Source organism: Ovis aries, chromosome 11, assembly GCF_016772045.2.
Source record: "Ovis aries strain OAR_USU_Benz2616 breed Rambouillet chromosome 11, ARS-UI_Ramb_v3.0, whole genome shotgun sequence".
Taxonomy (NCBI): Eukaryota; Metazoa; Chordata; class Mammalia; order Artiodactyla; family Bovidae; genus Ovis; species Ovis aries.
This window is the reverse complement of record NC_056064.1, coordinates 12,622,550-12,648,433: the sequence shown is the minus strand read 5'-3', so window position 1 is coordinate 12,648,433 and position 25,884 is coordinate 12,622,550. Positions and strand designations below refer to the sequence as shown.

The 25,884-nt window shown below is 51.4% G+C and overlaps 3 protein-coding genes across 14 annotated transcripts in view; all 3 read right to left on the bottom strand.

Moving 5' to 3' along the window:
• Window positions 1-645: 645 nt before the first annotated feature.
• MRM1 (mitochondrial rRNA methyltransferase 1) lies at window positions 646-9,847 on the bottom strand. Its single transcript, XM_004012434.5, has 5 exons — window positions 9,239-9,847; window positions 8,943-9,036; window positions 3,527-3,659; window positions 3,315-3,434; window positions 646-2,828 (listed from the first exon to the last, which is right to left on the bottom strand). Exons 1-5 carry the CDS (start codon window positions 9,799-9,801, stop codon window positions 2,656-2,658), a joined length of 1,083 nt encoding a protein of 360 aa, XP_004012483.3. The 5' UTR covers window positions 9,802-9,847; the 3' UTR covers window positions 646-2,655.
• Window positions 9,848-10,611: 764 nt separating this feature from the next.
• Window positions 10,612-18,965, bottom strand: DHRS11 (dehydrogenase/reductase 11). Its single transcript, XM_027975317.2, has 7 exons — window positions 18,582-18,965; window positions 15,665-15,874; window positions 13,227-13,321; window positions 12,337-12,466; window positions 11,636-11,728; window positions 11,377-11,442; window positions 10,612-11,253 (listed from the first exon to the last, which is right to left on the bottom strand). The coding sequence occupies exons 1-7, from the start codon at window positions 18,936-18,938 to the stop codon at window positions 11,212-11,214; spliced, it is 993 nt and encodes a 330-aa protein (XP_027831118.1). The 5' UTR covers window positions 18,939-18,965; the 3' UTR covers window positions 10,612-11,211.
• A 2,127-nt stretch (window positions 18,966-21,092) lies between these two features.
• GGNBP2 (gametogenetin binding protein 2) overlaps window positions 21,093-25,884 on the bottom strand; it is a 32,028-nt gene continuing 27,236 nt past the window's right edge. For all 12 annotated transcript variants that reach the window (XM_042255356.2, XM_012185257.5, XM_042255358.2 and 9 more), the window contains 5 exons: window positions 24,699-24,846; window positions 24,240-24,365; window positions 24,009-24,157; window positions 22,789-23,037; window positions 21,093-21,741 (listed from right to left, as the gene is read on the bottom strand). In XM_042255356.2, the coding sequence (XP_042111290.1) occupies window positions 21,538-21,741; window positions 22,789-23,037; window positions 24,009-24,157; window positions 24,240-24,365; window positions 24,699-24,846 (876 nt within the window). In that variant the 3' untranslated portion in view covers window positions 21,093-21,537. The remainder of the gene's footprint in view (window positions 21,742-22,788; window positions 23,038-24,008; window positions 24,158-24,239; window positions 24,366-24,698; window positions 24,847-25,884) is intronic.

Genomic DNA, 25,884 nt, shown 5'->3' with positions numbered 1-25,884 from the left:
CAGTTAGCCTGGTACCTCTGCACACCTGGACTATTCAAGTGACCCTCCAGTTCCCTGACCCCATGAAACTAGAGACCACACAAGGGGGACCGCCCTGGTGGTCAGAGGTTAAGACTCAGCGCTTCCACTACAGCGGGAAGGGGCTTGATCCCTGGGCAGGGGAACTAAGATCTCACTTACCATGTGGTGCAGCCAGAAAAAAGAAGAAAAACACAAACACACTAGCCTCTTCGTCACGAGAGCAGAGGTGATGTGGGAGGCGGTGTCATACACCTGAGATGGATGGAGGTCACATTTGTGTGGCAGTCAGGGACAGAGCTCAGGGAGAAACCTGTGTGATGGAGATCTATGGAGTATATGAAGGAGGAGTTCCTCCTCCTTTTTGAGAGGAAAAGCTCTGACTTTAAAGCCATCGTTGTCCCTTTTATTCATTTATAATTTACTTTTAAATTGGAGGGACTCCCTGGTGGCTCAGACGGTAGTCTGCCTGCAACGCAGAGACCTCGGTTCAATCCCTGGGTCGGGAAGATCCCCTGGAGCAAGAAATGGCAACCCACTCCAGTATCCTTGCCTGGAAAACCCCATGGATGGAGGAGCCTGGTGGGCTGCAGTCCCTGGGGTCACAAAGAGTCGGACACAACTGACTTCACTTTCACTTTTTAATTGGAGGAAAACTGCTTCACAATATTGTGTTGTTTTCTGCTGTACAACAATCCAAATCAGCTGGAATTATACGATTTTTTTAAAATATTTATTTGGCTGCACCAGGTCTTAGCTTCAGCACGTGGGATCTAGTTCCATGACCAGGGATCAAACCCAGGCCCCCTGCCTTGGGAGCACAGAATCTTAAGTACTGGACCGTCAGGGAAGTCCCATCTTTGGCCTTTTTAAAATTGAAGTCAGTCTTTCTAAACTGGCATCACCATTAGGATTCAAGATGAATCCATCCCACAGAGAATACGGCAGTACTACTTACCAAGCATCTACAATGTGTAAGGCCCTGAATTCTCCTGCCTCTCTCCTCCCTGCCACCCAGGGAGGCAGGATTATCCCCGCCCACCAGGAGCAGGAGGGTGAGGAACTGGCCAAGGTCACAGGATTAGGACCTGTACCTCAGGCGGCCATCCCCCAGACCCACGCTCCCAAGCAGTGCTGCTCAAGGGCTGATCCCATCTCCCTGGGGACACACGGCAGCGTCTGGAGATGTTTTTGGTTGTCACAACTCAGGAGACAGAGGGTGCTTACTGTCACCTTGTGGGCAGAGGCCAGAGATGCTGCTAAACACCCTACAATGTACAAGACAGGCCTTCACAAGTTACCCAGCCCAGAACATCAGTAGAAACCTAATGGGTCCCGGCCTGGGCTGCAACTGGAACCCAGCTCGGGGAGCTTTAACAATTCGGATGTTCAGAATCTCCCTGGTGGCTCAGAGGTAAAGAATCCGCCTGCCAATGCAGGGGACAAGGGTTGGATCCCTGATCCGGGAAGACCCCACGTGCCGGAGGGCAACTAAGCCCATTCACCGCAACTACTGACCCTGTGCTCTAGAAGCTGGGGAGCTGCAGCCGCGGAGCGCTTGTGCCGCAGCCACTGAAGGCCGCGCACACAGCTAGAGCAGCCCTGGTCTCCGCAACTAGAGAAGAGCCCGAGCAGCAGTGAAGACCCAGCACGGCCAAAAGAGAAAATAAATAAAATCCTTTAAAAAAACAGAAAGTCGGATGTTCGTGTTGCACACTGACCAATTACATCCGACTGAGAGGGGGGTCAGCTGTTCTTCAAAGCTTGCCAGGTGGTTCCAGTGAGCAGCCAAGACTACTCTAAGGTACTTAGCCTAGTGGCTTCTGCTCCACTCATGGGAGCCTAGGAAAGGAGTACCAAATCTGTCTGGGTTGTACAATAAACGGCAAATCTCCAAGGTCCTCACCACCTCCCAGAAGCAAAGGCCAGAACTCTGGTTCGGCAGGTCCTTCCATGGAGGCCAACTGACAGGTGACTCACCCATGGTGAGTACTGGAGGGCCAGTGAGTTGATAGTTATTTGCTAATCTTTCTCCTGCCTCTCTTGGGTGGGCCACAGCCAGGAATCTCCCCAGGTGGCTGCGAGAGCTTCCCAAAGGGACTGTGGACCAAAGAGCAAGGCTGCCACCTAGTGGAGGAACCAGAGAGAAGGGGTGCCTGCTGGATATCAAGTGATGTTTCACTGGATCCTGACAATAGCCCTAGGGGTTAGAAAGATGAAGCCGTGTGTTCACAGGGTTTGAGCCTGGATTTGCACCTGTCTGGCCCACAGGAGTACCCCGGGCTTCCCTCTGCCTTCTCACACCCGTCCAAGAGGAAGAGGACCCTGGATGGGGCTGCCCGATGCCCTTCTTTCTGATGTCCAAAACTCCCCCTCACTTCCAGGTGGGACCTGGGAAGAAACAGACCCTCTGTCCCAGCGCAGCGTAGAAATTAACAAGCTGCCATCTCCAACCGCAAGCCCAAAAAAAATGGGAAACTGAACTTCCTGTGGCCTCTACTGCAAAGCTCCTGGCTCCCCAGGACAGCGGTTTATAAGCAGAGGCCTGATGCCTACTCAAGAAGACAAGAGACTCCAGCACATTCGAGGGTGTGGGTGCGTGCGCCCCCAGCACACAGACACCGTGGACAGTCCCGGTCAGCCCCCGTCTTGGCTCTCCTTTTCCGATCCTGAGGACAGTCCTGGGTGCTGAGCCGCTCTGGCTGCTTCAGATGAGGCCGAGGGATCCTGGGGGTCGTGGAGAAGTTGCTCTCTCCTCCCTTCCACTGGGAACCCCTTCCTCTGGCTGCAAATGGAGTGAAGAAGGATTCCTGCACAGACAGACAGAAGGACAAGGGTGGACACCTGGAGGAGGGGCCATGGGCCAGGCACTTCTTCACTTCATCCTGAAGAAGCAACAGGGGGCTTCCCTGGTGGTCCACTGGTTAAGAACCTGCCTGCCAATGCTGGAGACAGAGGTTCCCTCCCTGGTTCGGGAAGATTCCCACATGCTCCGCAGGGCGATGAAGCCCAGGCACCACGGCCACTGAGCCTGCACACAAACAAGAGAAGCCACTGCAAGGAGAAGCCTACAACTAGAGCGACCTCTGCTCACCTTAACAAGAGAAAGCCCTTGGGCAGCAATGATGGCCCAGAGCAGTCAAAACTTATATTAATTTTTAAGATGTAGATATGTTCCTCATTTGGCACATATAAGCAATTTGGACACAGAAAGATTGAGAAAGGTATTTAGGATGAATTGAAGCAGCTGTATACGTGTGATCAGAGGCAGAGAAGGACAGGGAGTGGAAACTCACCTGCAGCCACGGAGACATTTAAGGACTCGAGTCCAGGAGGCAGCTGCCGGCCGGGCAGGATGGTAAGGAGAAGCTGGCAGGAGGCTTGCACTGCCCGGGACAGACCAGAGCCCTCGTTCCCTGCAGAGCACAGAGGGTTATGGAGGCCCCAGCTGGGCAGGCAGGCACTCAGGAAGCTTTCATCTTAGCAAAGAGCAGGGACATCCACCTACCCAGCACGAGGAGGGTAGGCCGGTCCCAGAGGAAATCCAAGCAGCGAGTGATGGGGATCTTGGAGGATGAGGCGATCTCAGGGCCCGGGCAGCCCACTGTGCCAGCCACGAGCCAGCCCTGCCGGGCTCTGGCCTGAAGAGGGGAGGAGAAATCAATCCTTCAGTGGAGCACCAGCTGGGAGGAGCCTGGCCTTGCCCATCTAGTCATCCCCTCGTTAAACCGCTGGATTCAGTCAGTAGTTATCAAGCACCTAGAGTAGACAGGCTCTGTGCTCAGCACTGGGGATAAGGCGATGAACAAAACAGGCCCAAACCCCAGCCTCATGGCAGGGAGGTCAGGGAAGCCTCATTGAAGTGTAGACCTGCGGGAGGTGAGGGAAGGGAGCGCCACGCAGACACCTGGGGGAGGAGATACTCTAGGCAGAGATCAGTAAGGGCAAAGGCCGAGAGGCAGGTGCTTACCGGGCAAGCGTGAGGAACAGCAGAACAGCCAAGTGGCCAGTGGAAAGGGAGCTGCTGAGACAGGAAAGGAAAACAGAGGCCACGGGAAGTTGGACCTCAAGGTGACTGGAAGGCCTTTGGCTTTCACTCTGAGAGAGGCAAAGCCTTTGAAGGGTTTTGAGCAGAGAAGCTGTGACATGGTCTGACTCACGTCTCTACAGAATCAATCACTCTATGCTGAGAGCAGAAGCAAGCAGACCAGTTAGGTTTCTGCAGTAACACAGGCAGAGATGATGGTGGCGTGGGCCACAGTGGTAACACTGGAGATGCTTAGAAATGGTCAGAATGCGGAAAGAAGGTCAAGGTAAAAATGAAAGGATGTGCCTTAACAATATCTGTTTATTTTACATCCTTGTCTAATCTCTGGGGCACCTCTGCCGTCAGCTGCATGTGCAGGACTGGACAACCACATCCTCGTAAGACAGGTGGGATGCGGGGTGAGAGAGCAGGAAGACCCAAGGAGGACGCCAAGGCCTGACAACTGAAGGCAGGAGGAGCTGCCATCAGCTGGGCTGGCTGAGTCTGCGAAAGGAACAGGAGCATCTGGAAACCCTGTTTGAAACGCCCATTAGAAAAAAGAGCTGTTGAGTTGGCAACCAGATATGTGAATCTGAGGTTCAGGAGCAAAACCCAGAAGGATATATATTTGGGAGGCATTTGTATCTAAACGGCAATTTAAAACCGTCAGATTGCATGTGACAGACAAGAAATAAGTATGTACAGAAAAAGGACCCAAGGACTGAGGAGCCCTGGGGGATGGCCAGAGAAATTGCTAAATACATGGCAATACTGCCCCCTTGTGTCTAGCAAGGGAAGCACAGTTCAGTTCAGTCGCTCAGTCGTGTCCAACTCTTTGCGACCCCATGAATCGCAGCACGCCAGGCCTCCCTGTCCATCACCAACTCCCGGAGTTCACTCAGAGTCATGTCCATCGAGTCAGTGAAGCCATCCAGCCATCTCATCCTCTGTTGTCCTCTTCTCCTCCTGCCCCAATCCCTCCCAGCATCAGAGTCTTCTCCAATGAGTCAACTCTTCGCATGAGGTGGCCAAAGTACTGGAGTTTCAGCTTTAGCATCATTCCTTCCAAAGAAATCCCAGGGCTCATCTCCTTTGGAATGGACTGGTTGGAACTTCTTGCAGTCCAAGGGACTCTCAAGAGTCTTCTCCAACACTACAGTTCAAAAGCATCAATTCTTCAGCGCTCAGCTTTCTTCACAATCCAACTCTCACATCCATACATGACCACTGGAGAAACCATAGCCTTGACAAGATGGACCTTTGTTGGCAAAGTAATGTCTCTGCTTTTTAATATGCTATCTAGGTTGGTCATAACTTTCCTTCCAAGGAGTAAGCGTCTTTTGATTTCATGGCTACAGTCACCATCTACAGTGATTTTGGAGCCCCAAAAAATAAAGTCTGACACTGTTTCCACTATTTCCCATCTATTTCCCATGAAGTGATGGGACCAGATGCCATGATCTTTGTTTTCTGAACGTTGAGCTTTAAGCCAACTTTTTCACTCTCCTCTTTCACTTTCATCAAGAGGCTTTTTAGTTCCTCTTCATTTTCTGCCATAAGGGTGGTGTCATCTGCATATCTGAGGTTATTGATATTTCTCCCGGCAATCTTGATTCCAGCTTGTGCTTCTTCTAGCGCAGCGTTTCTCATGATGTACACTGCATGTAAGTTAAATAAGCAGGGTGACAATATACCGCCTTGACATACTCCTTTTCCTATTTGGAACCAGTCTGTTGTTCCATGTGAAGTTCTAACTGTTGCTTCCTGACCTGCATACAAATTTCTCAAGAGGCAGGTCAGGTGGTCTGTATTTCCATCTCTTTCAGAATTTTCCACAGTTTATTGTGATCCACACAGTCAAAGGCTTTGGCATAGTCAATAAAGCAGAAACAGATGTTTTTCTGGAACTCTCTTGCTTTTTCGATGATCCAGCAGATGTCGACAATTTGGTCTCTGGTTCCTCTGCCTTTTCTAAAACCAGCTTGAACATCTGGAAGTTCACGGTTCACGTATTGCTGAAGCCTGGCTTGGAGAATTTTGAGCATTACTTTACTAGCGTGTGAGATGAGTGCAATTGTGCGGTAGTTTGAGCATTCTTTGGCATTGCCTTTCTTTGGGATTGGAATGAAAACTGACCTTTTCCAGTCCTGTGGCCACTGCTGAGTTTTCCAAATTTGCTGGCATATTGAGTGCAGCACTTTCACAGCATCATCTTTCAGGATTTGAAAGAGCTCAACTGGAATTCCATCACCTCCACTAGCTTTGTTCGTAATGATGCTTTCTAAGGCCCACTTGACTTCATATTCCAGGATGTCTGGCTCTAGGTGAGTGATCACACCATCGTGATTATCCGGGTCGTGAAGATTTTTTTGTACAGTTCTTCTGTGTATTCTTGCCACCTCTTCTTAATATCTTCTGCTTCCGTTAGGTCCATACCATTTCTGTCCTTTATCAAGCCCATCTTTGCATGAAATGTTCCCTTGGTATCTCTGATTTTCTTGAAGAGATCTCTAGTCCTTCCCATTCTGTTGTTTTCCTCTATTTCTTTGCATTGATCGCTGAGGAAGGCTTTCTTATCTCTTCTTGCTATTCTTTGGAACTCTGCATTCAGATGATTTTATCTTTCCTTTTCGCCTTTGCTTTTCGTTTCTCTTCTTTTGACAGCTATTTGTAAGGCCTCCTGAGACAGCCATTTTGCTTTTTTGCATTTCTTTTCCATGGGGATGGTCTTGATCCCCGTCTCCTGTACAATGTCACGAACCTCCGTCCATAGTTCATCAGGCACTCAATCAGATCTAGTCCCTTAAATCTATTTCTCACTTCCATTGTATAATCATAAGGGGTGTGATTTAGGTCATACCTGAACGGTCTAGTGGTTTTCCCTACTTTCTTCAATTTAAGTCTAAATTTGGCAATAAGGAGTTCATGATCTGAGCCACAGTCAGCTCCCAGTCTTGTTTTTGTTGACTATATAGAGCTTCTCCATCTTTGGCTGCAAATAATATAATCAGTCTGATTTCGGTGTTGACCATCTGGTGATGTCCATGTGTAGAGTCTTATCTTGTGTTGTTGGAAGAGGGTGTTTGCTATGACACCCTGGTGTTGGCTGAAGACAAATGCTGACGGACCAGGGGTTTTGCTAAGGTTTGACAGAGGATGAGATGGCTGGATGGCATCACCCACTTGATGGACATGAGTTTGGGTGAACTCCGGGAGTTGGTGATGGACAGGGAGGACTGGCGTGCTGCAATTCATGGGTTGGCAAAGAGTCGGACACGACTGAGCGACTGAACTGAACTGTCCCTTCCTTCCTAGACATCAAAGGGGGGTTTTTTGGTGGTGGTGATGCTGCTGCTGGTGGTAGTGGTTTGGGGGGTTTTGTTTCTTCGTTTGTGGGAGGGACCAGGGGAAAGGGATAGACTAGTCCTTGTTCAAAGAACCTTTCAAAGTGCTTCCCTACAGGAGGAATCAGGAACCACTGGTTTCTCACGAGTGAACATTTACTGACTAGATGGGCTTCCCTGATAGCTCAGATGGTAAAGAGCCTGCCTGCAATGCAGGAGACCTGGGTTCGGTCCCCTGGGTTGAGAAGATCCCCTGGAGAAGGGAATGGCTACCCACACCACTATTCTTGCCTGAAGAATTCCATGGACAGAGGAGCCTGGCAGGCTACAGTCCATGGGGCTCCAAAGAGTTGAACACGACTGAGCAACTAACACTTTACTTACTAGGCAGTGAACTGAAAGTCGCTCAGTCATGTCGACTCTTTGCGTCTCCGTGGACTATACAGTCCATGGAATTCTCCAGGCCAGAATACTGGAGTGGGTAGCCTATCCCTTCTCCACTGGATCTTCCCCACCCAGGAATCGAACCGGGGCCTCCTGCATTGCAGGCCTGTTCTTTACCAACTGAGCCATCAGGATGCCCCTAGGCAGTGAAGCACTGAGTAAACCAGCAGGAGGGGCAAAAAGTATGCCCCTGAAAGGAGTGCAGTGGAAGTCCCTAATGGCAGATTCTGCTCCATGCATGCTTTTTAAAACTCCAGATCCTTCTCTCCTCAAAGCGATTTAGACGGCTGGATGAATCACAAGCTGGAATCAAGACTGCCAGGAGAAATATCAACCTCAGATATGCAGACGATACCACTCTAATGGCAGAAACTAAGAGGAACTAAAGAGCTTCTTGAGGAGGGTGAAAGAGTGAAAAGGCTGGCTTAAAACTCAACATTCAAAAAACAAAGATCATGGCATCTGGTCTTATTACTTCATGACAAATAGAAGGGGAAAAAGTGGAAACAGTGACAGGTTTTATTTTGGAGGCTCCAAAATCACTGCAAATGGTGACTTTAACTATGAAACTAAAGGATGCTTGCTCCTTGGAAGAAAAGCTATGACCAACCTAGACAGCGTTATTAAAAAGCAGAGACATCACTTTGCCGACAAAGGTCCATATAGCCAAAGCTACAGTTTTTCCAGTAGTCATGTATGGATGCGAGAGTCGGACCATAAAGAAGGCTGAGCTCCGAAGAATTAATGCCTTCAAATTGCGGAGCTGGAGAAAACTCTTGAGAGTCCCTTGGACTGCAAGGAGACCACACCAGTCTATCCCAAAGGAAATCAATCCTAAATATTCACCGGAAGGACTAATGCTGAAGCTCCAGTGGCCACAATACTTTGGACAGGGAAGCCTGGCGTGCTGCAGGTCCGTGAGGTAGCAAAGAGTGGACACGACTTTGTGACTAAACAAACAAGGAAGCTATACCAACACGGCCCCCCGCCCCCCCACCACCGCCGACCCTTTCCTCCCTCAGCTGCTGGCCAGGAGGCCCTTGGAGAGACTGAGCTTGGCTCATTTCTTCTCCTTTACTGACACACCCCCGCTTCCCCCGCGCCATTACCTGTAAAAAACCGGCCAGGTCATCAGTGGAGAACACGTCCATCACCTCCATAGCCCCGGCGCTGGCCTTGCTGACTACTGGAGTGAGCGGGCAGCTGCAAGGTTTCCCCATGCCACCATATGAAGCCGGGTAACCTCAGGCCCGGTGCGGTGCCCTCCCCCCATACCCCAAGGGTTAGGGGGTAAGAATTCTGGCGTCGGGGAGGCCTGGTTGAGGGACCACCCAAGGGTCAAGGTGCTTAGGAACTCGGCTGCGCCTCCAGATGGGGACGCACGGGGAATAAAGGGCGTCCGTGCCTGTTTCTCCGGCTGGTGATGACCTTATCCACTCCGAGGAAGTGAGCGGAGCGCAGCACGGCCCCAAGATTCCGGGGATCCTGCAGCCCCTCGAGGACGAGCCACAGCTGCTGGGGGTCGTCTCCTGGCCGGGCCGCCTCGGCCTCGGCCCAGGGCCGGGGTCGCAGGGGGCTCACTTCCATGCAGACGCCCTGGTGAACCTGGTGACGGCACAGGGCGTCCAGCTCCCGCCGCCGGGGCCGCAGCACCGGGATGGCCCGCGCCTCGGCCGCGCGCAGCAGCTCGGCCCGCTGCCCCTGCAGCCCCGACCTGCAGGCCTGGAGCAGGAGCCGGGCGACGCGGCGGCGGGCGGCCTGCAGCGCCAAGAGGCACGGGGACAGGCCAAACAGGAGCTCTGGGCCCTCGGCCGGCCGCGGCACCGACGCCAGGTCATCCAGGGGCAGGCGGCCGAGCTCCTCCCCGCCGGGTCGCCCCCCACGCCGCGTCGCTTGGGAGAAAGGACGCGTGAGGGGGAGGCCGCAGCAGGGCCAGGTCCCGGCCCCGACGGCCGGGAGCAGCGGCATGGTCGATGCCCAGACTGCATCCGCAGGGGCGGTCACTCCCGCTGGCGCCGTCCCCCACGTGAGCAGCTCCGCTTCCGCGTCTGGACGCCCCGCCCCCGCCCGGGAGCCGCAAGGCGCATGCGCGGAGGCCAAGCCGTTCCCACAGCGCCCCCTGGGGGGCCGGCGGAGCGACCACCATCCACCGCCGAAGCGAAGTGGTGCTCGCCGCGAAGCTGACCCGACCGCGGGCTGGGCGGCGTCGTGCACCCTCCCTCCAAGGCCCCGGGAGGCTGGAAGACCTTTCACCCCGGCGCCAGCAAAGGACACGTTAAAGCGATGTGTTGGATTTCCTGTCCAACCTGTCTGGGCGTAGTGACGCCCTCCGCCACCGGGGGCTGGCGGTTTTCCTCCGGAGCTGCTTCTGCATCCAGCCCCTCCGCGACACCTCCACTGCCTGTCACACCTTAGCACCGATCTGGCCTACTGACAAGCCAGCTGATGCCCTTGGCCGCACAGGTTAAGGGTCAGACTCCTTGCTCAGGACCCAGACCCCGCCCCCACCGAGATCCAGGCAGGAGCTACCTTTTCAGCCTCACTCCTGCACTAAGTTCTGTGCTATTCCAGCCCTGCGTGCTCTTTGGGGCTTCCCTGCCTGGCTCGCCCTGCGGTCCTCTTTTTCTGGCCGGAAATTCCTACCCATTTTCCAGACCCAACCGAAAGGTAATTCACACTCCAGGAAGGATGCCCCCAATCCACCCACCTTCCCGCTCTCCTGTAAGAAACTGAGACAACCATTCCTCATCACAGGAAGGGGTAAGAACTGAAAGACACTTTTGCAGCCAAGATTTTTTAATGCAATTTTTCTTTTTTTAATGATCACAGTGAAACCCACTTGGGAGGCAGGACCTGGTATTCTGCTGCCATAGTCAAGAGTGGAGGGAGGACCCCATGAGGGGTGGGGAAGCCACAGTGGGGCTGGAGAACTGAGGTGGGGCAAAGACGGGCGGTGGGGGAGGGAGAGAAGGACCCCTGGAGCCCCAGTAAGCATTCAGATGGAAGGTGAGGGCTTCCCTCCGCAGCCTCATCCTCAAGGGACGGTGGGGATAGGGATAGGGGAAAGCCCCACTTTTGGCCACAGTCCCTTCCCCAGGCCGAAGGGGAGAAGACAAGGGCAGCAGACAAAGGCCAGGGAGCCCAAGAAGGGGACCGAGAAAGCAGGAGCAGGTAAAACAATCAGGGGACACCACCTCCTCTCCCCTCACCCACTCATGGTGGAAACAATTTGACATATAAAAACCTCAAGTTTTCTAGCCCCTGGTGGGGGTGGGGAAAGGAAGTGGAATCCAGGGGTTCAGAAATCAACACCCCCAGTCCAGGGGCAGGTGCCCAGCTGTGAGGGGGGCGCGGGAAGGAGGAGCTCCCCACAGGGCACTAGGTCACCTGCTCCGTGGGCCTCATCTGGATGTCTCCAATCTGCAGAAGGCACAAGGCTTGAGGAAGCCGGGACGCTCTCCCCACCCTTTTAAGGCCTCCCCACTCTCCGCCTCTGGGCTGGCTGGGATCCTCCAGGGGACAGACAGCCAAGGCCAGACTCACCTGGACATGTGGGGGCGTGCTGAGAACATAGATGACAGCCTCGGCCACGTCCTCAGGTTTGAGACACTGGGAGCACGGGGGGAAAGGGGTGAGGCGAAGACAGAATGATCCAAGGTCCTCCCCCCCACCAGGGAGGTCCTCTCCTGCATCCATGTTCCCCCAACCCAGGAGAGGCGACAGGCTGGCTAGAAGGGCGAGGTCTGAAGGCCAGGTCTCCCTCGCCTTCATTTAGGGAGTGGGTGGCTTCACTGGGCCCCACCTTCATGTGTTCATAGGTGGCAGCTGCCTTCTCAGGGTCCTTGTCGTGAAGTTTGAAGGCAAACTGTGTCTCCACCACTCCTGGAGAAATGCACTGGGCCAACAGAGAGAGCCTGCTCAGGAGCTGAGCCCTGGCCTGAGGTCAGGCCTGGGGCGGGGGCTGGAAGGGAAAGGACGGAGGCCACAGGGCCCCAGCCTCACAGGGACGGCCACCCAAGTTCCAGCAGCCACCTCCGCCCTCCAAAGCTGCCACGGGGGGGTTATCAGAATGATTCCTACCAGCTACCGGGCCATTACTAAAAGCCAGGTCAGTTTTACAAAGTGGCTTCCCTTAAACCCTCATAACCTGCTAGGTGTTTTCATCTCCATTTTACAGCTGGAAAGACTGAGGCATGGAGAGGCTGAGCAAGCCACCCAAGCTCGGGCAGCCTTCCCGAGGAGAGCCCCAGTCCTGCTTTCCGGCCATGGCCTCCCAAGGCCCCCTGTGCTCCCTCAGCCTCACCCCTCCGCCCCCGCCCCCTCCTCTAGGTTCAAGTCAGCCCCTCTCCCGCCTTAAAGGCAGAGACACGCGGGGACTTGAGGACTGAGCAGGGCCACGCAGGCAGCAGCAGAGCCCGGGAGGTCCGTCCCCGGGGCGGACGCCAGGCTCTGGGGCCGCGAGTGTGTGCGGTGGGAAGGGGCCGGGGTCAGGTCGCCCCTCACCGTGGCTCGGATGTGGCTCTGGGCCTCCCGGAGCTCTTGCCTCAGCCCCTCCGTCAGCGCGGTGACAGCGTACTTGGTAGCGCTGTAGAAATGGGTCTCGGCTGGGGGTGGCACTCGGTGGCCACTCATGCTGGGCGGAGGGAGGGAAGGGGAAGGAGAGAGTGACGCCGGGCTGCCTGCCGGACCAGCTGCACCCCCAGGTGCCTCCTGAACATCAGGGACTGTCCCCCCGCCACTCATCCGGCTTATCCACACTGACAGCTCCTCCGGCCCCCTCTTCCTCCAAGGCCTCCCTCTGTGGACCCCAGGATTCCCTCTCCAGTCCACGCAGGCTGTCAAAGCTCTCTCCCTTTCACCCGTGTGGTTCACTGAGAGGCTTCTCCTGAGAGTCTACGGCACGGAAGCCGTGTCTCCGCGGGCGCCCCCATGACAGAGACTGCAGCCTCTGTGCCACTGGGTGAGGTTCCTGCTGCGGCCTGAGGGATGGAGAACCCCAGTCCCGGGAGGGCCCCCAGGCCTCGGCCACCAAGGGGCCGAGCCACCCCTTCCAGCCAACGAGGGGCTGGCGTTTGGCATGTACTCTTCCCCCCGCTGGAGGGGGGCATGGCAGCCCACTCCAGTTTTCTTGCCTGGAGAATCCCATGGACCGAGGAGCCTGGCGGGCCACAGTCCACGGGGTCACAAAGAGTCAGACAGGACTAAGCAACTAAACAACCACAACAACATTCTTTCCAGCCCCCCAGTCGTGCCATCTGGGTGTTAACTGGGTGTGAAAGCCCTGCTCTACCACCGGGGAACACTGAGGTCCAAAGAGGTCAAAGGAGCCGCGGCAGGTCACTCCGCTGGGAGGGTGGGGGCAACCTGACCCCAGCCCGCGCCGCCCGCTGCACCTGTTGATGTTGATGATGTGTCCGTCATCCACCTTCCGCTCCCGCATGGACTGGTAGGCTTCCCGCGTGCAGATGCTGAGGGCCAGCACGTTCACCTGCAGGCCGGGGCGGGGGCAACGCGTGTCTGCATCTTTGGGCCCGTATGAGCAGGTGATGGAGCCCCAGAGCACTCTGGGGTGGGGGGCATCCCAAACAGGGCCGGGTCCTACCCTAGACGAAGGACAGGTCAGCATCGCGGGCCTTACGTGCCGCTGCCGTCCAGCCACCAGCCCCAGCTGACAGCTCCCCTCCCTAGGTGATGCCCTCACGTTCCTGTGCATTCGGGGAGAGACACCACCCCTCCCCGAATGCACCCAGGACCCAGGAGCGCTCCCCATCTTGGCTGTCTCCTCTGCCTCAGGGAATTCACCCCCTTTTCTTCCCCAAATGCCCTACTCTTCTCTGGGACAGTCACTGGCTCTCATCTCTCCAAAACAGCCTAAAATCCTTCCTTCCTTTGAAAATCTCTCTCCTCAGGACCAAGCTCAGCCTTTCACCCCGCTGCTCTCTGCCTTTCTGGCCCCTCCCTCGAGACTAGAGTGGATGGGAGAAGGCTGGCCCTCCGTCCTTCCAGGCCATCCTCCAACCTCCATCCCGTTTACAGGACTGGGCACAGGGGGTGCGGTCACGTGTCACTGTGTGGCAAGGGGCTTCCCAAGGGCATGAGGCTTCCTGCACCCCACCCACTCCCGCTCCTCTGGCAGAGGTGACCCCCAGACCCCAGCCTGCAGGGAACAGAGGCCTGACGGAAGGGTCTCTGCTAAAAGCACCCATCCAGCCCCACCACTTAGGCTCGCCCAGGAGGGCAAGCAGAGATAAAACTTTCAGCGGGCCTTCACTCTCTCCTCCCGGGAAGAGAGGAGACCAGCTGGGAGGTCAGACGTTTCTCTTTATCAGGTGTCAGCGCCAGGCATCGGGACAGAACACTCCCGCTATAAACCTGGCCCCGCGTTCACGGCAGGACACAGGCAGTTTCCAGCCCTGCTTTTGGTCCTCTTAACAACGTGGGTTTGTGGGGCAGAGAACTCAGCTCCTGGGGACAGAGGGATGGAGACAGAGAAACTAGGAGAAACAGATCCCCTCAGGCCAGGGGAGCGAATCTCCTAGATCTGGGGGTCAAGGGTTCCCTCTGTGATCACGGATGTGGTTCTCTTGGGAGATGTCTCGTAAGACAATCCTAAGAGAAAGACATAATGTTCGAGCTGAATGGGGTCTTAGGGATTTCATATCCGTGCCTCGCTTTACAGTCGGGCAAGCTGAGGTCTAGGTTTAGAGACGCCCTGACTGCAGGTGAAGTCCACAACTTGGATCTCCCAGAAGGTTCTCTAAGGGCAAGGGCAGGGCTGCATATCCCTGTTTAACGTTTCAATGTTTGTTGCTCATTTCTGGGCCCAAGCACCTGTCAGGTGCTATTGTAAGCACATATGAAAAGTCTGGGGCGGGGCGGGGGGGGGGGTGGATAGAAAAATTCCATTTACACACCGCTTTCCACTTTTTTTTTTTTTACACACTGCTTTTCACTTCTCAGAATTAGTTTCATACCCTGAAGGTACTGCCCCATATTACAGTCTAGAGGTTGAAAACTCATGCCCTGAAGGCTGTGCTTGGTCTACACGTGGTTTTAAAACATTCTAAAAATAAAATAGACAAAAGTCCTTGCATTCCTGGAGCTGAGGTTTTGGTGAATGGGGTGAATGGGGGGTCTCCATGGAAATTGATGGCCGAGAAGTCACACGATCTGGCCACACCAGGCTGTGTTTGCCTAGACGGCAGCGAGGTGGGGTGCCTCCATGGCCAAGTGCTTCCCTGTGTGACCCGCCCCACTCTCTGAGTTCCTACCTGGCCTCAGGGGACACTGGAATTTATGATCCCAGACATTGATGGTCTAGGTGCAGTTCAACCCAATTAACATGTGACAAGACTGCAGCTCAGAGAGGGTGACGACCTGCCTGAAGCCACATGGTTACTGGAGGGGCTGAATGAGACCATCATCTTCATCTCCTGGCTCTGGGTTCCTTTTCTTCCCATCAGACCATGTCCCCAAGCACAAAGCTGACACCTGGGGACATCTGACTGAAGGCAGTTTTCTTTCCTATCAATCTCTCTTCCAACAGCTTTTAAGCACTGCCCCCACGGGCTCAAAGGAAAGAAGAATGGGAAAGATTTGGCCATTCCTCCACTCCCTCTCCCTCTGGGGAGCAGGTGAGACTCAAAGGGCCCCAGGCAGAAACCTGAAGCCTCCTCTCCGTAGATGTCTATCTTCCTGCTTTCCTCCTGGCCATAGATGTCTACCTTCCTGCTTTCCTCCTGGCTATAGATGTCTATGGTTTCTTTCTGCGTTCCTCCCAGCTGCTGCGACCCTCTTCTCCCCACCCACAGACCCCACCCCCAGGCCTTACATTGAACATTTCCTTCCAGCCTCTGGTGCTGCCTGAGAGCAGGGTGTCAGGCCGGGCCAGGCCAGCGTTGTTGATGCAGATGTCCACACCACTGTGCTGAGAGCGGACCGCTGAGAACATGGAGAGGATGTCCTCCTCGTTCGACAGGTCGCATCTGTAGGGGATCAAAGTCCCGGGGTAGCCTGCACTCTTACATTCTGCAGCCAGCTCCTATGAAACCCAACAGGGGTCTAACTGGGATGAGCTGCTCACTCCACACACAACCCATCCCACGCCCTCAAACCCCACCTCCCGCTGCTGTCACCGCTCACAGAGCTCTCTCCTCTGGTGGCCATCCCCACAGCCTGACCTCTCAGGTCAAAGTCCAGGGGTGAGAGCAGTCCCTGAGCGAGGGTCAGAGAGGCTGAGATCATCAGCGGAGGAACCTCCCAAATAAACTCGAGTCTTCCGTTCAAGAAGGGAGAAGTTTCTGGGGCTCTGGGGTGAGGTGGGGAGTGGTCAGAGAAGGGGCCTAGGGATCCCGGGAATGAAGAGATGTCTCTTTTCTGACTCTTTCCCAATAGGAACACACCTCCACTCATAGCCATACTCCACCCCATGCTTCTTCCACCAGCGCCCAGAGTCACCAGGACCTCGATTTGCTTCTCTCCCATCACTCTACCAACCCCTCTCAGAAAGGCTTATATCTACATGATCGCTGTCCCTCCACAAGCTGCAGCCAGCTGGCTCAGAACCCTCACACAGACTTTTCACTTTTCATTTGAGCTCAACAGCCAGTCTCCCTTCGCCCCACCTATAAAAATCGTCAGGAGGTCAGGGAAGTCTTTCTCTCTGACCCACGGGGCACCACCCTCCACCCCAGTTTCTCTGGAGACTGTGAGCCAAGCCAGGTAGTAGGTGACACCGGGCACCTGCTGGGCACTGCCAGGGCCCTAGAGACACTAAGGATCCCTGAGAGAGAAAGGCCACTGGGAGATAGATGAGGTAAGCGGCCATTCAGAAGCATGAAGAAAACCGGCTGTGTGGTTGCTTTGGAGGCCAGTGACCGGGCACCTGAGCCTCCTCAAGGTGTCTATGGACATGTGTGGGTGGGCCCTGGGTACCAGGGCAGGGAGCTCTAGAGGAGGGCCAGCTGGGTCTCCTGCCCTGGAACACCGTCCTACCCCCAAACGAAGTCAGGAATAAAGGGCTCGGTCAGGTGATCTAGGAAATTCTTTTCTGCGTTAACTTTCCATGAGTTTAAGCAGTACAGTCTTCTGGGACTCAGAAGTCCCCCTTCACCCAATTTCACCTACTCAACATTTCACCTGCTCAACGACCCCCTCGGGAAACAGGGCTTCTCATTGTAGGAGGTTGGAACTCAAATTTTGTTTGAGTGTCAGTGAATGAATCCATCAACCAATCAAGAAAATCAGATGGTGGGCAAAGCACCCTGGAATTCTGCCCTCTCCTGGCACGAAACTTCTCCATTCCTCCTCCAGACTCAAAGCCCTAAATGGAGGGACTGATAATACATGTCTCTCTGTCACTGTCTTCTCGTTGCCCTACCTGTCCGCATCTATCCTCAAAAAGGACCTGAAATCATGTCAGTCCCCTCACAGCTGAGCCATCCCCCCTCATTAAAGGAGTCCTCCTGGGGGGCAAGTGATCAGGCGGGGGCTCTCCTCAGGGTTCAGGGACCCTTCTCCTGGCTGGTTTGCAGTGGGGGTGGGAGTAGGAACAGAAGGCAAGAGTGGCTTTAGAATCAGAGAATCAAGTGGCCTAATCCCTGGTCTGATCCTCTAGGCTCCTGAGTGGAGGCAGGCCCTGAGCACCTCAGAACAGGAGAAAGGGAGGGGCAGTGTGGGGCAAGGGTATAGCCAGGTGACCTTGGAACCTTCTAGGAGGCTATAAAGCGTACCTTTGGTCGGCAGCAGGGGAGGGGACAGGCCTCCCTTCAGCACACCTTCCAGGTCAGCCCCACCCAAGGCCTCCTCGCCCTCTCCCTGCCCCGAGGACTTTGAGCAAGGGTGGAGGTCAAGCTCAGCACCAGCCCAAACCCCGAGGGGGGCTCCTGCCTGGGGTAAATCCAAAGTGCTCCTATGATGGAAACTGCTCTCCCTTCTTCCTCCCTGCTCCAACACAGCCAACTTCATTTCCTTTTTCTCTAAGCTCTTATTGCTCACAACCCTTGGGGCTCCCAACTCCCATTAAGAGAAAAACCAGGGAGTTCAGTTCCACATTGCTTTGTTCCCCAGAGCGCACAGGTTCAATGCCCTGGTTTACCTGCTCAGTCCCACCTGTGACAGTGAAACTGAAAAAAGGTCTACTTTATATATACATCCCATTTGTCCCTTATGCCCATCGAGGAGGGGTTAACCCTCATCTTCAGGAGAAGTGGAGCTGAGCCTCTTCAGAAAAGCTCCACTCCCACTCCAACCCCACTCTCAGTCCTGGGTGAAAACTGAGCAGGATCAAGTCCTCTAGCTCCTGCTCGCTTTGTTTGGCTTTGTGGACTAGGTCTGGGAATCAGAGGAAGCAACCCAGTAGCTAGCTTAGCCACTGAGGCCAGAAAGCTTTCTTCCCTTCTCCCTGGCTTCTCCTTTTCTCAGCCAACCTGAGCAGGCAGGTAGGTAAGCAGGAGAAAAGATGCCAGGGAGTCAGAGACTTAGTATACTAGAACAGAGGCTGTCAGGAAAAAAGCCCCCTAACGGATAAGACTTTAAAAAGCAAAGATACAGTCCTGCCCTGAGGGGTCCAAAAGCCTCCTCCACCAACTAGGCATCCACCTCTCTTGTCCCTGAGCCCGCTGCAAGCGGCTCTGGGGCAAGAGGGCGGCGTGACACCTTGGCTCCGACCGCTCCCCATCCCCCACCTGGACCCAAGCCCGGCGGAAACGACGCCACCCGGAGCCACTCGCTCCCCCGCAGGGCCTTACCTCGATGTTGCCCACGGTGCGGGCACAACCCACCACCTTCAGACCCTGCTGGACCAGGGCCCGGGCCACGGCCGCGCCGATGCCTCCCGAGGCTCCCGTCACCAGTGCCAGCCGGTCACGCCACCGCTCCATGCCGGCTCTGGCCAGGGTCCCGAGCCGCCCGCGCACCTCGCTCTGGGAGCAGAGCACTTGGACCGCCGGGCTCCGCCCTAGGTCGTAGGGGCCCGGCCGCTCTCTTGTCACCCCCGCGGCGCCCGCCGTCGACCTGCCCGCGTCAGAGGTACGCCAGGACCTGCCTCCACTCTGGCCGGCCTCCGCCCCCTGCTCCACCCTCCGCTCCTCGGCGATCGGCCACATCCCGGCTGGCGGACGATGCGGGCCGGCGGCCCCGCCCCGCCCCGCCCCTGCCGCGCGGGCACCGCCCCGCCCCTGCCGCGAGGGCACCGCCCCGCCCCATCCGGCTCTCGCCGGATCCTCGGCCCCGCCCCTTCCGGCCCTCGCCCGGTCCCCGCCCGGAGAAAACCGCTTCTCGCGGGACTGGGCGGGAGGGTCCCGGTAGTTTGTAGTTTTCCCTCTGAGCCCTTATCCTTGGAAGAGAACGAGGCTCGGCGCGGGCTTGCACCAGGCCTGGGGACGCGCGTACTCGCCTCTTGCTCTGTCCGCCTTCCCTATCCTGACCCAAAGGCCAGGAAGAGAAGCTACAGGGCACTTAAGGTGACGCCTTCCTCAACCAGCCGGTGGCTGATGGGAGCGGTTCAGCTTAAGAGAAGGTTGAGCGTCTTAGCGGTCGACGCTGGGTGACCTTGGGACGGGGTGATCTTTCAACCCCGCCTGATCGCTCGGCCTTTCTAACCGAGGAGAACTCATGGTTAAAAATGCAAACACTTCCAAGTACACGTGTATTGGGGTGGAGGGGATTGTATCCCTAATAACCTACAGTCTACAACTTCGCTAAGCGCCCCTGCTCCCACTGGAGCAAATACATCATGGTGTACGCGAAAGATAAAAGCAATAGCTAACATTTATTGAGCGCTTACTGTGACAGGCGCAGTAAAATATATTTTAAGCACCTCAAATATATTAATGTGCACAAGAGCCCTATGAGATAGAACCTATTAACAGTCATTTTATAGGATATACCGAGACAGATGAGGAGCCTGGCTTGGATGGCAAGCAGTCCAGTATTAGGCCAGGGGATGTGTTCTGAAATTGCCTTCACTGTGTCTCTTCACCTTGTCTCTTCTTAGGTTGTTGGTTCTGTTCAAAGTAGAAGTCACTTTGCTGACCACTAAGGATATTCCATCAAAACACGGAATACTGCCTCACTTCTGCATTCTTTATATAGCCATCCTTTCAAAGAGAAACCATCTCTGCTGGAATCCCACCACTGCAACCAGTGGAATAAGCCGTGAATGTGGCTGGGGTATTCAATCAGCAAGCCCTCCTGTGTTTGGCCCCAAGGGCAAAGATGAAAACAAAACCAACCCTTGCTTAATTTAGGAGTCTCAAGAGAAAACTTGACTGCAACAGGTGGTGGAAAGAGGATTGGGCTCAGAGCCAAAGGCTGTTGGGAGAACCCTTAGTCGTTTTTTATGGATTCCAGGATGAAGGCAAACAAGGATCAGAAAGGAATTACTCATTTTATCTCTGCCCTAGTCCTTGTACAACACTATGATTTGAAAAGACAACTCAGCAGGTAGCTCAAAAGAATACCAAATACAAAAGTTAAAATGTCACTAAGCTTCTGCTGTTCCCACTTGAAATCTGATTAGAAATCTGAGTAAGTGGTAGAAAATCCAGAAGGTTCACTCCATCCCCACTGCAGAGAGGTACTGACCGTCCCACCATTTGTCTGCTGCCCACCGAGTATTATCAACATGTAAACACAAAGCTCTAAGCACATGATTTTACTGAACTATTGACTCAACCTTTTAAATGACAGCCAAATGCTACTCCTAGGGGAATCTCACCTTCAGTACTCACAGACAGCTTGTGAAAACAGTAAACTGTAAAGCCAGAGTGACTTTATTGTTGGAAACCAGATAAGGAACAGGCACTCACACAGACCGCAGTGCGGTCAGCTCTCAGCGTAGCCTTCTGCTCCCAGCTCTCTAGGCACTGAGTAACTACTGACCAGGCAACCCCTGGCTGAAATTCTGCCAAGTTCTGCTTTCACTCTTCTAGTTCAATCTGAACCTCTGAATTTAAGGTGCTTTGTGTTATGTTATCAGGGAGCATTAGAAATAACAGCAGTTAAAAAATCTCACAAGGAAGTAATATGCTAGTCAGTATTTAAAGGTATCGCAGATTTATTCTTTCAGAACAAAAGACTGGAACCTGCTCTTCTCAGCTGTCAACTCTGATGAAGGGAAGAATTTTTGTCTTCAACAGCCTGTATCTCTCTCCTCATTTGCTCTTCATCCTCTTTAGTATCATCACTGGTCAAGTACCAAGACCACAGGTGGCTAATTAAAATACTGCCACACATTAAGTAGAAACATGTACACCAAATTTTACTATGCGTATTAATAAATATTCTTTATTTTAAATTTTGCACATTGCGCTTTAACATTACATCCAAACATTTTGCAAGTGGATGTCTACTTTGTAAAACCATATATTCAGCTCATTGTCATTTCTGTACAGAAGTATAAGTACAACATTACTTTTGCCACTAAGTTGCTTTTTAGTAAGTCTCACAGGAAGAGAAACATTTAATGAAAAGAGATGGCTTAAATCATATGGCAGGCCTGCGCAGCCACACAACTAAAGACACAAGCCTGAAGAAAGAACAAACTAATGAGGTTACCTCCACCGTCTCCCAAAACAAGAAAGAATCACATTGATTTAAGATAAAATTTTGCCATAAGTCACTAAAATTAAAGAGTTTTTTTGAAAGAGAAGGCGCAGTAGTCATCTTGAGTGTTTCATTGAAAGACAGAGCTATTTTATTTATTTAATTTGCTCCAGCCGTTGTCAACCAGCCACTACAAATGGGCCTCTTGTGATCATTTAAGCGGCAGTATTTATTAAATTTCTCCTTCAGATGCTGTCGGTATTGTTCTCTATTGCTGTAGAAAGACTGGTTATTAGCCATAAATGACTGTATTTCATCTTGTGAGATAAAGATTTCCTCATCTGAAGTACATTCAGACTCATCCTGCAAATTAGAGCAGTAGTTAAGACTATGACTTAAATGAAGAATGCAAAATGCTATGCTAATTGAAGACAGCTAAAAATTAAAGCAGGCTAGTTTTTAGTTTCAATTCAGTCACATAAAGCCTTTAAATAGAATGTTTACAGGATGACAAAATGTCATTCTGCCCTGGAAAGTACTAAGTAAGAATAAAATGCAACTCAACTTGATTTAAAACTCGATCTATAATTTGTCCCAGAAGCCTATAAGCAGACTACTAACACACCTTAGCCTTAAAAAGTGATTAATTAGAGATGGTTATAAACAGCTACCAAATTTTAAATAATCTGACTTTTCTCTGGCTGGTTCTATGTTGAAATAGTTATCTCCACAAGTTAGGTAAAATATAACCTTTTTAAAACTTGTGAAATATACAGTATCACCAATAAACTTTACAACTATATAAAAAAGAAAAAAGCTAGTATTCTAAAGTATTTGTTTCCCTTGGAATCCTGTAATGACTACAGAAAAGATGCCACTCTTTTCTTTCCTTGCCCCTCCTCCAAATTCCACATGAACTATGCCCCAGGTTGCTTGGAATCAGGTATAATTCATCAGGTATAAAGACTGCAAATCAATTATAAAAGATGTCCGAAGTTCGGTTATGCCTACATGACATGAAGGTTACATGAAGAAGTAACCCGGAAAATGCACTCGAGTTCAGATTCTATATACTTTCCTGGTCTGGAAGGTTGGCTACCATTAATAAGCACTCAGAAAGGCAGCTTGCTTATAATAACCCCCACCAAGGAGTCGGACTCTTAGACTTGATGCTAACTCTCTGTGCCTCTCCCAACTAGGCTCTTCTACCTTTGAGACAAAGGAGGACAAGGAAATGTGCTCCAGAACAGTTACACAGTGGAAGAGCAGGAATGAAGTCACCAAAAAATAATAAAATACTGCTTAAAAGCCACCTCCCATTCCGAATGTTAAACCCTCAAATACTGTCTCCTCCCACATCTGTCCCATGAGCAATCAGTTATCCACAAAAAAATACCATGGCTTACTTACAAGGAGTTCAACTAAGCTCTTGGCACCTTTTCCAGAATCAGGACCAAACGATGTTTCTGTAGGTTCTGCAAACTGTGGTACATTTTTCCTATGCTCAAACCAAGGCAGTGGCTGCCCACCCTTCTCAGAGCTGCAGCAGCTTTCAGGATGTGCATCTTTGGTCTTGTCACGGTGAAACACTGTGTGCACGGTATTTCCTGAGGTCTCTCGATTACCTGGATCTGTGATACAGCTTCCTAGCTTTTGGATCTGAAACCACAGCAAAAGTATCTCTCAGGTAAAAAGGCAGGTGGTGGTTGTTTAGTTGTGAAGTCATGTCGGACTTTTTGCGACCCCATGAACTGCAGCCCGCCAGGCTCCTCTGTCCATGGGATTTCCTAAACAAGAATACTGGAGTGGGCTGCCATTTCCTTCTCCAGGGGAATCTTCCTAATCCAGGGATCGAACCCAAGTCTCCTGCCTGGCAGGCAGGTTCTTTACCACTGAGCCAAGGAAGCCCCAAAAGGCAGAGCATAATAGCAATGACTATTTTTTACAGAAAAAAATGCATGCCCCGAGAGTATGTTAAGATTTCACCAGGAATACAGAAGAGCAGCAACAGCGGGCAGTTACTAGGCATTTACTGCACAGCAAACACTATGCTTCCCAGGTGGCTCAGCAGTAAAGAATCTGCCTGCCACCACAAGAAACACAAGAGATAAGGGTTCGATCCTTCAGTCGGGACGATCCCCTGGAGTAGAAAATGGCAACCCACTCCAGTACTCTTGCTTGGGAAATTCCATTAACAGACGAGCCTGGGGGGCTACAGTCCAGGGGGTCACAAAAAGTCAGACACAACTGAGCATGCATACACAAACACTATGTAACCCATCAATATACTCTCATTTCATCTTCACAGAATCTGATCTGACAGGGACTATTATCTCCATTGTACAGCAGGGAAAACAGATCAAGCAAACCGCTCAAGATCACAGAGCTAACAGATTAAAAACTATTGCGAAAAAATGAACTGGATTTATGTCGCACATGGACTGTTGGACAAACACCCACACATCAGACACACATGCCTAAAAAAATCACAGGATGAGGAACCAACGGAACTGCATAGGTATTCATTCTAAAAAAAAAAAAAAAAAAAGCCTAGTGACTAAGGTGTGTATCGACTAAGCGACTCCAAGGAAAGGAGCAAAGGTTTAAGAATGACACTTTATGACACTTACATGTTCATCACATTTCAACATCTTGCTTTTCTTTTTCTTCTTTTTATTTTTTCCTTTGGTGGTGTTCTCTTCTGAATTTGCCCAACATTCAACACAACTATCACCATCATCCTCTTTGTCTTCACAGTGATGAACACAGGAGTCATCACCTGCAGGAATCAGTAATTTCTTATTTATGTGCTTAACTCAACCATGTAGCAGAAATAATTGGGAAGTGTAATCTGAACCTACCGTGTTCGTCATGATTACAAATGCCTTCAGTGCAGGCGACGTCTGAACCCTCCCGAGAGCCTGTTTCACTCCCTTCCATGCTAGATGAATATCCACAATCACTACCATTACAGTGTGGCGATAAGCCTGAGGACAAATCAAGTCAGTTACTATTAACATGCCAATAAATATATTGAGACAAAGGATAACCCAAATGGGGACTACTTAAAAATTTCAAAACCGATGGCTTACTGAAAGTAAATAGTACATTAAATAATGAAAATGTGACTGGAGACTTACGGTTTTTTACTTCCTTATTGTTTAACAAATCAAATACTGTAAGTGTTTGACTAAATTATATGATATTCTTGGGTCTATAAAGCACTTCCTAACCTTTAGGTTACAGACTCTCTAAAAGCTCTTGTATTTTAAAAGAAAGAATAAACTTAAGAGTTAGTATTTTTTAAACTATTTACTTACCTTTCTTTATTTTAGGAGACCCCAAAAGATTGCCACTGGTAGGACAGGTACAGGATGTATTTTCATTGGTAACAATTACTTCTACACAACTATTACCATCTTCAGTGCTGCCACAGGCTTTGCAGCTGTTTTCTATGAAGTCTGTTTCCTTTAAGGATCAATATGAAGAGATAGTAAAAATCTTTACCTCCATATGGCTATATTTTAATTTCCTCAACATTAACTAACTAAAGATAAAAATTAAAGAAAAAAAAACTATTCTCATGAAGATCATTAATTCATTTAAAAACCGAGAACCAATTAGAACCAAGTCAAGACCTTAATGGTATCAGGAAAGTCTAGGACAACTGTCCTCAGAAGTGTGGTCTGCTGGCTCCAGGGGCTCCCTAGGTCAAAACCGTTTCCATCCCAAGATGTGATTGCCTTCTTCATTGTCTTGACACTTACACTGATGGTATAAAAGCAGTGGTGGGAAAAGCAACCAAAGTGTGTACCAACAGTCACTGTATTCTTCACTTGTCAAGCATTCTCATCAGAAATAAACAGAGATAAAAGGATATTTCACTTATAAATGTCTTTGATGCATGCAGCACTAAAAATATTAATTTTATTAAATACCAACTCATGAAGTAGAGGTCTTTTTATTAGCCTGTGAGAAATGAGAAGGCGGCGTAAAGCATTTTTGATGAATACCAATGTATGACTGTCTCAAGAAGCACCTGTGCAATAGTTTGAGCTGCAAGCTAAACTAGCTAGAACACCAACTTCACTTGAAAGAGAGGATAAGAGACAAACTATGGTTATTCAGACTTGAATATTTAAAAGACATTTTCTCAAAAATAAATGAAGTCAGTCTAGCTCTTAAAAGAAAAAAGGACAGTATGTGTTGTCACTGATAAAATTTAAACTTTCAAACTGCAATTAGAATTTTGAAAACTTATATATATAAGCACAATGAGATTGAAGCTTAAGACCTTTCTAATGGGAAGAACAGTGGTTTTAACATGACTGTCTGATACTACGTAATGAAATGTCAACATCTGAGGAGATGTGCCTACCTCAGTGAACCATTATGTTTTCAAATGACCAGTGCATGATGTTACAGAATCATGCGTGAATAAAATTTATTCAAACTGCTGATGGATTTTAAAAGTATGAAAGGTCACTTTAAGGTGTCAGGTTCCAC

Bases quoted from the DNA above. Each gene is read 5' to 3' on its own strand.
- MRM1 (XM_004012434.5), bottom strand. From the start codon at position 9,801: ATGCCGCTGCTCCCGGCCGTCGGGGCCGGGACCTGGCCCTGCTGCGGC. The intron at 9,037-9,238 runs GCACGGACGCCC...GAAACCTTGCAG, and splicing joins ATCACCAGCCGGAGAAACAG to CTGCCCGCTCACTCCAGTAG. The intron at 2,829-3,314 runs GTGAGTTTCCAC...CTGTCTGTGCAG, and splicing joins AAATGTCTCCGTGGCTGCAG to GAATCCTTCTTCACTCCATT.
- DHRS11 (XM_027975317.2), bottom strand. From the start codon at position 18,938: ATGTGGCCGATCGCCGAGGAGCGGAGGGTGGAGCAGGGGGCGGAGGCC. The intron at 13,322-15,664 runs GTAAGGCCTGGG...CCCGGCCTGCAG, and splicing joins GCTGGAAGGAAATGTTCAAT to GTGAACGTGCTGGCCCTCAG. The intron at 12,467-13,226 runs GTGCAGCGGGCG...CCCTCCGCCCAG, and splicing joins CACATCATCAACATCAACAG to CATGAGTGGCCACCGAGTGC.